Genomic DNA, 13,691 nt, shown 5'->3' with positions numbered 1-13,691 from the left:
TTTGTTGGAAATTTTGGAATGAGCCGATTCAAATTGAATCAAAACAATCACAATATTGCACAAAATAACCACTATTTTGTGCACAAAATATAAATAAGTAAATTTTATTTATAGAACACTTTTCACAGACAGTCACAAAGTGTGAAGTACAAATAAACGTTATAAATAAAATACAATTAAAATACCATTAAAACACAATAAAATACAATTAAAAGACAATCAAAATATGATAAATATAGTGGTCCTGATCTTGGTCTTAATCATGACCTGGTTTTGGTTCTGGAGGTCTGGACATTAAAGTAAAGTCGATTTAACAGCGTTTAGACGTGAAGCAGATCAATGATTTGACAGAAAGAAGGTAATTTTAGAATTTGAAGACAGAAAAAATCAGAGCATTAAGTGACAATGTGAACCACCGTGAGTTCATTCAAGGGTTTTCATGAGTTTTATGCGTATTTGATTTGACTTAATTATATTTTAATGGCATATGATAAATGTGTATAATCCATTATCTCTGGGACATTAACTTCCAGTGATGATGTCCTAAATATACGCATAGGAATGCATTAACGAAGGGCTATTTTCATTAGCATTCGGAGCCTGGGTCCACTGGATAAAAGTATTCAATTAATCCATGAAATAAATGTGTTCCTGCTGCTGTTTCTCTCTTAAATAAGCCTTTGTGCACTTCTTAACCTTTTATTGGAATCTACCAGTTATTACCTCTGCCAGGAGGTATTGTGATCACTTTGCTTTGTGTGTTTGTTTGTTAGCAACTTTACGGGAAAACTATTCCAGCCATCTTTACCAAATCTTCCCCACAGATAGGCCTAGGCCCTGGGACCAACCCATTAAATTTTGGGCCACGTAGACCAAAGTTCAAGGTCACAGCAAGGTCACAACATCTACAATTTTCCTATCTCTCATCATTGAGCAATTTTCGAAAATTCATAAAAAATTCAAAACTACTCCGATTAGCCTCCACTTTAATCCACCCGTAGCTTAGAACAATATCTTGTATCTGGAACTAAATTGTCCACATCCACTGTGGAATGTGGACTCTGTGGACATTTACATTTAACACTGAAAATCCCATTTGCCACACATTTTTCATTAGAACTCAACAAATATTGATTGGAATTTAATATAATTGGACAGACACATGACTGGCACCAAGCTTCAACTTTTTCTGCTGTATGGAACAATGATGAAACTGTTGAATTTAAAAAGAAAGTCGATCCACACATGCACACCGTTCGGGGTGCTTGGCAGAGGTTTGCGTTCTCTGAACACTTGTTTGTTTCTATTTCTTTTTTTTTTTTTTTAAGAAGTCCTTGTGCACTTTTTAACTTTTTACTGAGGTTTACCGTTTAATTCTATTTATTGTTTTCTTTGTTCACTTTTTTAACTTTTTACTGAAGATTGTTTCTATTTATTACAGTTTGACATTTTATTTTCAGGTTAACGCTGCTGTTTGTTTTTTTAAAATAAGTCACTGTGCACTTCTTAACCTTTGAACCTTTCAATGAAGTCTTCTACGGACTACGCTTTGACATTGTCTTTGTCCTGGTATTTTAATGTATTTTATCTTTATCTGACTCCAGATCAGTGAGTCTCTGTGAGTTCTTGTCCATGTGTATTTGTTATTGTCCTCTGTGTCTGTGTTTTGTTGTGTCTTAATGTTACATAATACAGATGACCTCTTCTGTTTCTGCAGAAAAACATCTACCAACGGGTATAAATGTTACCTTGACCTTGATTTGTTGACCTTGTATTATAATCAATTACAATACAGAGATCAGAGAAACCGTCCGTTTCCTTTTGGGCTGAAGTTGAATGCATAGGATTTATCTCATGAATAAAGACAGAAAGAGGAAAGAACAAGACATATCTGACAGAGAAAAAGGCTCGAGTTCGTTACAACGGATGTAAATACAATAAAACAACGTACAGTTACATGACATTAATGTGAGACGTTCCCTTCCTATTTCCAAAACTGAGTACAACCTGTGTGAACAGTACATTCTACTACAGCCTACTGCTGCTCTGTGGACAAATACTACAAATATAAAGTACATTCAAACACACGCAGTACAAGTTTATAGTAAACAGCAGGGGTGTCAAACATGAGGCCTGTGGACCAAAATCAGCCCATCAAACAGTCCAATCCCTCCACGGGATGAATTAGACTGAGATATTAACAATCAAAAGGTCCCCTACAGCTCAATATGATGGAAAAGTGGGTCAGACCAGTAAAATAACAGCATAATAACCTATAAATGATGACAAATACAAAGTTTTCTGTTTGTTTTAGTTTAAAAAAGTAAAATTACATGATGAAACTGTTTAGATTTACAAACGATCCTTTCACAAAAATGGTGAATAACAAAAAAAAAAAAACATGAACAACCTGAAATTTCTTAAGACAAATGAGTGAAATTTTAATAATATTCTGCCTGTTTGTAAATGTTTTGTGTATTTTTTAGATCCACTGTGATCTGTGAGTTGTAATGCATGAGTGTAAATGAGGCGTAATACTATTGAAATTGCACTTTAAATTTATTTGAAAAAATTGGAGTTCCTTTTTATCTTTTTTTATTCTTTGTCATTTAAACATTACATCATGGATGCAGTACAAAACAAAATGATGTCTCAATAAAAACATAAATAAAAGACTAGTAAACAGGATAAAATAGTCAGTAATAAAAGTATAAATATTCATAAATAAATAATGCATATAGTAAAATCTGTGTAAGTAAATTACTCAATTACACTTAGTTTTCTTAAGAACTTTCAGGTTGTACATGGTTGTTGAGGTTTGTCACATTTTCACAATGTAATCTTACTTTTTTCACATTAATAGAGACATTTTGGATTATTATTATTTGCTGGAGGATAAGCATATTGGTCAGTTCATATGTCTGTCTGTCTGTCTGTCTGTCTGTCTGCACTCTAGTGGTCACATTTCAAACATTATTGATATTAAACCATGACCAAATGATTTGCCATGGCCTCTACTTGACTTGATTAGTTTTTGTCAAAACTAGGCCAAGTACAGCTGAGATATCGGCCAAAGGTCAAACACCTAATTTGCATATTCAGAAAACGGCTTCTATCTTGAAAACTAAGATGGATATCAACTAACTTTGTATTATCGACTTATAGGAAGTCGGATATGACTTTTCATTTGGTACCAATTTTGTTGACCTTGGACGACCCAGAAAGGTCAAATGCAAGGTAATGATTTTCAACATACTCAATTTTCGCCCATAATTCTCAGTTTTGCAGACAGAAAAAAACCCAAAGGACCTACGGCAAGAGCGCTGCCTTTTATGGAAGAGGATTAGGGCCACTGGAAAAAAATAAATTAAAAAAAATGATGTTCCAATATATATATATATGTTTTTAATTATTATTCTGAGAGAAAAAAAGTCAGAATTCTGAAGAAAAAAAAGTCAGAATTCTGGGGGAAAAAAAGTCAGAATTCCAAGATTAAAGTCAGAATTCAGACTTTTTTTCTCAGAATTCTGACTTTAATCTCAATTTCAAAAATGTATTGAACCTTAATTTTTTTTTTCCAGTGGCCCTAATCCTCTTCCGTAGCCTATGTCAGTTCCATTTCTAGGTTATTGTGTTATTATTTTACTGGTCTGGCCCACTTTAGTTCAAACTGGGCTGAATGTGGAGCCTGAACTTAAATGGGTTTGACCCCCCCGATGGTTTACAGTGAATAAAATGTCATTATTAAACAGATTTGGATTCTCTGACACTTAGTGGAGCCATTGATGGAAAGAGGTTAGTCACAGTTTGTTTGTCCATTTCTCTGATGACTTTAGAAATTAAAAGGTTCCAGGTTATTGATGATGAGTTCAACATAAGATCGTGGAGTTAAAATGACAAATAATGTAACATAAAAACCACAACTCATTCATCAATGGCTCGGTCTCAGATGTCTGTAATAAGAACATGCCAAACCATGATCTCAAAGGGACTAACCTGGTAAATGAAAGGGGGAGGAGGGTGGAGGAAAGAACGCAAAAATACACAAAAAATGATGACAGAAAACCCTCGCACGCTGGTTTTAGTGCTTCAGAGGAGGCTCTACTTTAGATTCCTAGCGGATCTGCGAATGTGGAAGGTCTGCGGTGGATTAGAAAAGGCCGAAGGCAGCGTTACTGCAGCTGGAGGCCTTCGGTTTTAACATATTGATGTCGTGCCAATCTCTAGACATATTTCAACAGGAGCGACGGCTGCCGCTGAGTAAGAACAGGCACTATTTCACTCATTCTGCCTCTGTTTCTGCCCCCCCTCCCAGAGGTAATCCACCAGTGCTTTGCTGCCACTTGCAGCCTCAGCATTCTGCGAGGAGGGGATCGATGACATGCTTTACCAACAGCCAAAGAGAAGAGTAAATAAACAGCCCTGAACCACAAACACAAGACAGGGAGCGCCAGGAATTAGACTCAGACCGTAATGGAAAAAAAAAGAGACGCAATAACGACGGGAAACTTTGAGGAAGGCAGGGTATGATCAGAAAATGGGGAGATAGTGTTTCTACTGGTGGAGGTGTTTTCTGTAATGAAAGAGCACAGTTCACACCCTCAAACACACACACACACACACACACACACACACACCGACAACACAACAGTCTGAAAATAGACCACACTCACAGAACAGACCTCAGAACAGGTTTATATGGACTGAACAGAACTGAACAGAACTCCACAGTCCGGCTCTGTTCCAAACGCTCTACAGAAGGGGTGTCAAACATGTGGACCATGGACCAAAACTGGTGTCATATAGAATTCTGACCCCGGGTCACTTTTCTAGTCTGGAAAAACTGACCCATAGAATTATGACCCCTTATATGAATTTGTACTGTATGTTAATAAAAATGTTCTAATACATTTCTGTATCATAATAAGCTTAAATACATGTGTATAATTTGACATTTTCACCAGAAACTACTAAATTCATTCATTCCTATAGCCACTAAAGTAGATAATCTGTGTTCATTTTAAAGATACTGGAAATCATAGACATGAAATCTAACCTAAACTATGAAAAAAGTATGGAAAAAAAAAAAGGTTTTATGTATTCATTTTGTAATGTATACATTAATAAATGTTTTAAATATGTATATATACTTTTTTTTTTTTTAAATATTCCATGCTACAGAATTTTGACTCCTTGTAAATATTGATGTTTTATTATATAATGCAGTTGTAATATGTAATGTAGGTCATGTTTCCATGCTATAGAATTTTGACCCTTAGCCTATTTTTTTTCTTATATATTGTAGTTGTAGATGTAATGTAGTGTGACCTTGGTACAAAATAACAATATCGTCCCATACTCTTTTAATATGATACAGTTAAAATCATCATATTGTAAAAACTGTAAATACATAGTTATGTTGCATGTTGCATGTGCTTGTACATTTGTGCAATGCATGATTGTTAATACATTTTTGTGCTTTTCATAACATATTTTGTGTTTATATACAGCTTAAATCAACTTTTTTTTTTTTTTTTTTACAAATTTGGGGATTTTTGGGGGGTGGGTACCTCCTTTTCCATAAGGGGGGGTGGGGGGTGGTCAGAATTCTAGAAAAAGAAAACTGACTTTTCCATGGGGGTCACTTTTCTATCTGACACCGGCCCACCAAAGGGTCCAATTCGGCCCATGGGATGAATTTACAAAAATTACACTGAAGATATTAACAAACAAGGACATTGGACTGGTTTAGTTCAGGTTCCACATTCAGACCAACGTGATCTAAAATCAAATAATAACATAATAACCTACAGTACAGGCCAAAAGTTTGGACACACCTTCTCATTCTTCACATTTTCTTTATTTTCATGACTATTTTCATTGTAGATCCTCACTGAAGGCATCAAAACTATGAATGAACACATGTGGAATTATGTACTTAACAAAAAAGTGTGAAATAACTGAAAACATCTCTTATATTCTAGTCTCTTCAAAGTAGCCACCCTTAGCTCTGATGACTGCTTTGCACACCCTTGGCATTCTCTTGATGAGCTTCCAGAGGTAGTCACCTGAAATGGTTTCCTAACAGTCTTGAAGAAGTTCCCACAGATGCTTAGCACTTGTTGGTCCTTTTGCCTTCACTCTGCGGTCCAGCTCACCCCAAACGATCTCGGTTGGGTTCAGGTCCGGTGACTGTGGAGGCCAGGTCATCTGGCGCAGCACTCCATCACTCTCCTTCTTGGTCAAATATCCCTCACACAGCCTGGAGGTGTGTTTGGGGTCATTGTCCTGTTGAAACATAAATGATGGTCCAACTAAACGCAGACCGGATGGAATGGCATGTCACTTCAGGATGCTGTGGTAGCCATGCTGATTCAGGTTGCCTTCAATCTTGAATAAATCCCCAACAGCGTCACCAGCAAAGCACCCCCACACCATCACACCTCCTCCTCCATGCTTCACGGTGGGAACCAGGCATGTAGCATCCATCCGTTCACCTTTTCTGCGTCGCACAAAGACACGGCGGTTGGATCCAAAGATCTGAAATTTGGACTCATCAGACCAAAGCACAGATTTCCACTGGTCTAAGGTCCATTCCTTGGGTTTCTTGGCCCAAATAAATCTCTTGTGTTTGTTGCCTCTCCTGAGCAGTGGTTTCCTAGCAGCTGTTTGACCATGAAGGCCTGATTCACGCAGTCTCCTCTTAACAGTTGTTGTAGAGATGCGTCTGCTGCTAGAGCTCTGTGTGGTATTCATCTGGTCTCTAATCTGAGCTGCTGTTAATTTGCGATTTCTGAGGCTGGTGACTCAGATGAACTTATCTTCAGCATCAGAGGTGACACTTGGTCTTCCTTTCCTGGGGCGGTCCTCATGTGAGCCAGTTTCGTTGGAGCGCTTGATGGTTTTTGCGACTGCACTTGGGGACACATTCAAAGTTTTTGCAATTTTCCAGACTGACTGACCTTCATTTCTTAAAGTAATGATGGCCACTCGTTTGTCTTTACTTAGCTGATTGGTTCTCGCCATAATATGCATTCTAACAGTTGTCCAGTAGGGCTGTCAGCTGTGCATCAACCTGACTTCTGCACAACACAACTGATGGTCCCAACCCCATCAATAAGGCAAGAAATTCCACTAAGTAACCCTGACAAGGCACAGCTATGAAGTGGAAACCATTTCAGGTGACTACCTCTGGAAGCTCATCAAGAGAATGCCAAGAGTGTGCAAAACAGTCATCAGAGCTAAGGGTGGCTACTTTGAAGAAACTAGAATATAAGAGATGTTTTCAGTTATTTCACACTTTTTTGTTAAGTACATAATTCCACATGTGTTCATTCATAGTTTTGATGCCTTCAGTGAGAATCTACAATGTAAATAGTCATGAAAATAAAGAAAATGCAAAGAATGAGAAGGTGTGTCCAAACTTTTGGCCTGTACTGTATAAATAATGACTCCAATTTCTCTTATTGGTTTAACTCAGTGTTTCTCAAACTGTGGGGTGAGCCCAAAGCCATTCCAGGGGGGTCATGGGAACACTCTTGGGTGTTTTTTTGTTCTTCAGGTTAGAACATGTATCAGGTGGAACTAATGTTTTCGCGTTGCAGCACCCTGGACTCATTTTAGGGATGTACACCATGGTGGTCTGCCTCCCATACTATTATACAACAGACCTCATTCTGGGGGTCTGTCTGAGGGGTCGCTGACACACCCCTCTCAGCTTTCTTGTTCCAAACACCCCGCAACAATGTCGTCCATGCACCCCCCGTGTGCTCAGCACCTGATTCTTGTGTGTCTGTCTTCAATTCCTGCAAGAAGATCAGCTTTGTGTCGAACTAAACAGGTCCAGGTTTCACACTGAGGAAGTAAACTGTGACTAGATGTGCATTATATTTTAATAAAAATACTTTTTGTGTCATTTTTGTTTGGTGGTGTGCCTTGTGATTTTTCTAATGTAAAAAAAAAAAAAAAAAGTGCTGTGGCTCAAAAAGGTTTGGAAACACCAATCTATGTTACGGAAGGTGACGCAGAGCCGTGCAGATTTAACCCTTTCATGCATGAATTATCCGAACCTTGATCCAGATTATTGTCCTGATAATTTTCTGTTACTCTTTAGACCTTAAAAACCCCCAATTTGAACCAAACCTTTTTCATGAACCTGAAGTTCCATTCATGTCCACTCAGATGGACACCATGAGTTTAAACTTTAGAAACAAGGAAATATGGATTTAATTAACTAATATCAGAAAATGATGAAAACTAGGAAATAAAAACATATTTAATGCCGTTATTATTTATTTTTTATTATTTATGTAAATGACTTGGGGCACAGTGTGTCTAATGCTGATATGCATTTTTATGCTGATGACACAATTATTTATTGCTGTGGATCAACTCTTACTGAAGCCATAGAACACTTGGAGAAAGCTTTTGATGCTGTCCAGCACTCACTTCTTCAGTTCAAACTTATCCTCAGTAATGAAAAGACGAAGATTATGCCATCCTCAAACTCTAAGAAGTGGCCTGAAACTATCCCAGTAGTTTCTACTTTTGAGGGAAATGTCATAGAAGTGGCTCATGTGTGTAAGTATCTTGGTGTCTTGATTGATGACTCCCTCACTTTCAGGCCCCACATTGAAAACCTGGTCAAGAAGTTAAAGCTTAAACTGGGCTTTTACTTTCAAAATAAGTTGTGTTTTTTTCTTTTGATGTAAAAAAGCGCCTTGTCACTGCCACTTTTTTGTCAGTGTTAGATTATGGAGATGTACTTTATATGAACTCATCGTCCAAGTATCTTCAAATGATTAACACAGTCTATCATGCTTCTCTGGGGTTTCTTACTAATTGTAAAGCCAGGACATATCATTGTGAGTTGTATTCCAGAGTGGGCTGGCCTGCCCTGTCCACTAGGAGGCTGGGACACTGGGACACCTTCATTTACAAGGCCATGCTTGGGCTACTGCCTCCCTTTATCTGTAGTTTAATAACAAGAAGAAGTGTCGATTCTTATTGTCTGCGATCGAATGAGCATTTGTTCCTCTTTGTGCCATTCGCCTGTACAGAGCTGGTAAAAGGGTATTCGTGTACCCTGCTCCTTGCACATGGAATATTCTGCTAAAAGACTGGAACCTGTGTGAACTGATCTCCTTGAATGCTTTTAAATCCAAACTCAAAGTGCTAGAGAACAACTCAATGACCTGCACATGTTTTTCATGGGTTGACTTGTCCTGTAAATTAATGTTTGTTGTAACTGTATATTGTAACTATGTGTTGTGTTTCATGCTGTCTCTTGGCCAGGACTCCCTTGGAAAAGAGGTTCTTAATCTCAATGGGATCTTTTTCATGGTTAAATAAAGGTTAAGTAAAAAAAAAAAGTTAATCTGATGTTTTCTCACATTTTAACATATTCTAGTACTAGTCATTACTCAAATTATGGAGAAAATATGCACCAAAAACAACAAACAAACTAAAAAACCTCCGCTCTAATTCCAGTTCTCCGTTGATTTCCACTCAAACATGTTAGATCAGATCAGGTTTATCCAGAACAGTAAAGTTACAGTAATGGAATGAATTACAGTGTAAATACAAACACTGATGCATGGGATTAATTGTAAATTTCCTCCAATATAAAATAAATCTGAGGAGTTTTTTCCAATTATTTTAATCCTTAGATGATACTTGATGTTTCCATATTTGTTCTACCTTCTGGGGTGTTTCCTGATACAGAAGGATGTACAACATATTCCTGGGATGTTCAGCATTTTGGACTTCCTGTCGGCCATCTTGGTTATGAGTTTAAAATAATGCACTTCCCCTGGCTGTCCACTAGGTGTCAGTGTATGTGATGATGCACCAGCGCTGATATGGAACTAAACCAACCAAACCCATGAATGTACAAGAGAACAGCTGGAGAACAGAGGAACCCTGGGATGAAAGGGTTAATGAAAGAAGCCAAACTGCAGCCGCTAACACACGCCTGTACGTTCCACTATGGACAGGATGAAGGTGAACAGTGATGATGATGATGATGAAGATGATGATGAAGGTGGGTGTGTATCTGTACTTACATCATAGTGCCTGGACTTCTTGATCTCCTTGATGGGTGTGATCTGTTCTCCTTTCTTCTGCGACGTCTTGGTCTCTTTGGTGGTCTGGGTCTCCGGTTCCGTCTTGGCTTTTTCTTCTTTCGGTTGTTTCTGCGTCTCCGGCACCGGCGTCTTGACGTCCGTCGGCTGTTTGGCGGCGGTGGGGGTGGGCGTTCCGGTGCCGGTTCCTGACCCTGGGGTCGTGGCTTTCTGGGTCTGGGGGGGTTTGGGCCCCTGCTGGGCGGCGGCCTTGTGCACGGGGCTGGACTGTGGGCCGGACCCGGTTGGCGCCTGGTGACGGGGTGAGCCCATGGGCTGGTGTTTGGGAGACGGGTGGGGGACAGGAAGTGGAGGCTCGTCCAGGCCGCCGCCGGACATCAGCCGCTGGGTCTGACAGTTGAGACATAACCACTCCTTCTTCTGCAACGAACACACAAACACACCAAACAGGACGTTAGTGGACTCATTCTGCTCCAGAAAAGACAGTGAATGGACAGGTCCATACAGACACGTCCATTCATTTTTATTTATTTATTTTTTGAAAGAATGGAAGTCCTCTCTGTCACATTGCACTGTCATGTTGTTGCCTGTTGCTTTTCCATTGGACATCTGCGCAAAACTTTAAATATTTACTAAACGTTGAAAAAACAGAAGTCTCTAAAGTCAGTTTTTCCATTAAATCACAAATGTGATTTGTTTATGTTATGACACGAGAAGTCATTCCATAAACATGGTGACAAATGTAAATATCATGTTGATTTACAGATATATTCATTATCACATATTACCCTCTATCTCCTACTAAATTAAAAATGATTGGGTTTCCTGGTGTGTCAGACACATACTGCAACATGTTTCTTTTAAAACTCGTCTTCTTCTCTTGTTGTAATGTCCGTCAACATCAGGTTTTTTTTTTTTATTCACATGACTCTAGTTGCGGAAAAAGGTTTTCCCATTGCAGTTTTGTGTGATATAGCATTTGTGCTACACCCGAAAAACCACCTCTTGCCAAAAAAACTTTTAATTGTAAAACAAGAGTTTTGGCGAAATTGTCGTTTTTCCATAAGGTAAATTTTTATGTGTAAGTTATATTCGCACAATTTGAGGGTCAATGGAAAAGCAACTTGTGAAACTGCTTCCAATAAAGAAAGTCAATAATAATAAAAAAAAAACCCTCTATTAAAGCTGCATATGACTTTCGTCACCAATTTTTCATCAAATCTATAATCACAGAAAGACTTATGGATTCGTGATACTTATTCTATGACTGGGGTTTTACAGATTTGATGAAAAAATGGCGATGAAAGGCCTACGCAGCTTTAATGTTCCGTCTAATGTCTTTTATATCAACATTTCAACCTTTGTCACATTTTCATCCACTGATTTGTCAAATTCTTGATTCAGATCAAAGATGGAAACAGAACATAACTGTAATAAACTCCAGAGGTCAGACGTCAGAATAGAAGTTAAACTGTAATGCACTGATATTTTCTTTCTGGATCTGCTCTAATCTTGGTGGTTCTTTTCTGTTTCTGCCTCTGAGATGTTATCAGTGATCAGACCAGGACCTGGAGTTTTCTCCTCTGGAAGGAACAAAAACACCGTTCACTTCATCTACAACAGGGATGTCAAAGGTACACAAACATAGGAAAGATGGGCAGAAACACACAGATGCTCTCAGATTAAAGTTATTAAAGTTAAACTCATGATAAAATAAAAAACAGTTATACTTGAAGTTCATGAAAAACTCATTTTGTGAAACTGTTTCATGTCTTTTCTTACCAGATTATTATGATGCATTTGTTTATGTTGATTGTTTTGTTCATTTTGTCTGTCCGTTTGAATACATGACAGTGTATATTCATGTGTGTTCATATGTGTGTATAATTATGTGTGTGTGTAGGTATCATTCCCTGCAGTGTGTTTCTGTACAACGTGTGTTTATATGTGTGTATATTCATATGTGTGCCCATAAGTATGTGTCCTTATATGTGTTAATGTGTATATTCATATGTGTGTGTGTGTGTGTGTAGATGCCGTACCCTGCAGTGTGTCTCTGTACAGTATGTGTATTCATGTGTATATTCATGTGTATGTGTGTGTACAGTATGTGTGTTCATATGTGTGTGTGTATGCGTGTGTATGTATACATGTGTTTCTATACAGTATATGTGTTCATGTGTGTGTCTGTACAGTATATTTGTTCATATATGTGTGTTCATATGTGTGTTTGTGTGTGTGTATGTATACATGTGCGTGTCTGTACAGTATATTTGTTCATATATGTGTGTTCATATGTGTGTTTGTGTGTGTGTATGTATACATGTGCGTGTGTCTGTACAGTATATGTGTTCATATATGTGTGTTCATATGTGTGTTTGTGTGTGTGTGTGTCTGTACAGTATATGTGTTCATATGTGTGTGTGTTCATGTGTGTGTATGTGTGTGTGTCTGTACAGTATATTTGTTCACATGTGTGTGTTCATATGTGTGTTTGTGTGTGTGTGTGTGTGTGTCTGTACAGTATATGTGTTCATATGTGTGTGTGTTCATATGTGTGTGTATGTGTGTGTGTACAGTATTTTGTGAGGCTCATTTTTAGTCTCTACAGTCTCTGAACTCACTCCCCTTTTCAGTCCCAGTGGGAGAACATTCAGTTCTACAGCTGTGTGGGTCTGTGGGTGTGTCTGTGTGTGTCATTGTGTGTGTGTCTGTGTGTGTTGTTGTGTGTCTGTGTGTGTGTCTGTGTGTGTATGTCGTTGTGGTTTCGTGCCTGTCGTTGTGGGTCTGTGTGTGTCTGTGTCGTGTGTCTGTGTTGTGTTGTGGTGTGTCTGTGTGTGTATGTCATTGTGTGTCTGTGTGTGTGGTTGTGGGTCCATGTCTGTCGTTGTGGGTGTGTGTGGTTGTGTGTCCGTGCGTGCGGTTGTGTGTCTGTGTGTGTGTGTGTGTGTACCACCCCTCGCTGCACCACTTAACCTACATAACACAAACAATCGTGCTCCTTGTGCTGTCAATACCGCTCAGTGAAACGCTCCATCAGGCCTCATTCTGTCTGAAGAGCGCGGCTGCCTCTTTTCATCCTCTGCTTTTATTATGACCAATATTATGCACTGGGATCCTCTCCTCTATTTGCGGCGTCTTCTTTCTGTCTCCGTGTCTTTGTCCTTTGGAAGCTGCAGCTGTGGGAGGCAGGTCTGCTGTACTTCAACCTGCACAGGCTTTGACATTTAACCCATGACGTCCACATGTCCAGAAGGACCAGGACGCTCCCACTGCAGACGTTTGGTTTCACTAACCCTTTAAGGACGACCCTTACAACAGGCCCAGATTTGTTTATGTTTTATTTATTTATTTATTTATTTATTTATTGCCATAAAAGTGTCAGAAAATGTCTTTTTCACCAATTCTTTTGACTCTTTTTTCAGGAAGAACTAATTTTCAATATTTGTCCATTAACTATCATTATTACAGATAAGAAATGCTTAAAACAGTGTGCTGGTTTGTCTTATGTCTGTTTCGTCCCACTGTCTTGTCTCGTCCTGTTCCTGTCCACTTTCGTCTATATAATCCCTCCCTCTATGTATATGTATACAAGCAAGGAATGGATGA

At 38.6% G+C, this 13,691-nt stretch overlaps 1 protein-coding gene across 1 annotated transcript in view; it reads right to left on the bottom strand.

The window, feature by feature from the left end:
• Nucleotides 1-13,691, bottom strand: part of bsna (bassoon presynaptic cytomatrix protein a) — a 210,243-nt gene that overhangs the window by 52,746 nt on the left and 143,806 nt on the right. The window contains 1 exon segment of the mRNA XM_030138868.1: nucleotides 10,065-10,502. Coding sequence (XP_029994728.1) covers nucleotides 10,065-10,502 — 438 coding nt within the window.

The sequence above is a fragment of the Sphaeramia orbicularis genome, chromosome 7 (genome assembly GCF_902148855.1).
Source record: "Sphaeramia orbicularis chromosome 7, fSphaOr1.1, whole genome shotgun sequence".
Classification (NCBI taxonomy): Eukaryota; Metazoa; Chordata; class Actinopteri; order Kurtiformes; family Apogonidae; genus Sphaeramia; species Sphaeramia orbicularis.
The sequence above is the reverse complement of the archived record's forward strand: the minus strand, read 5'-3'. Positions and strand labels throughout refer to the sequence as shown.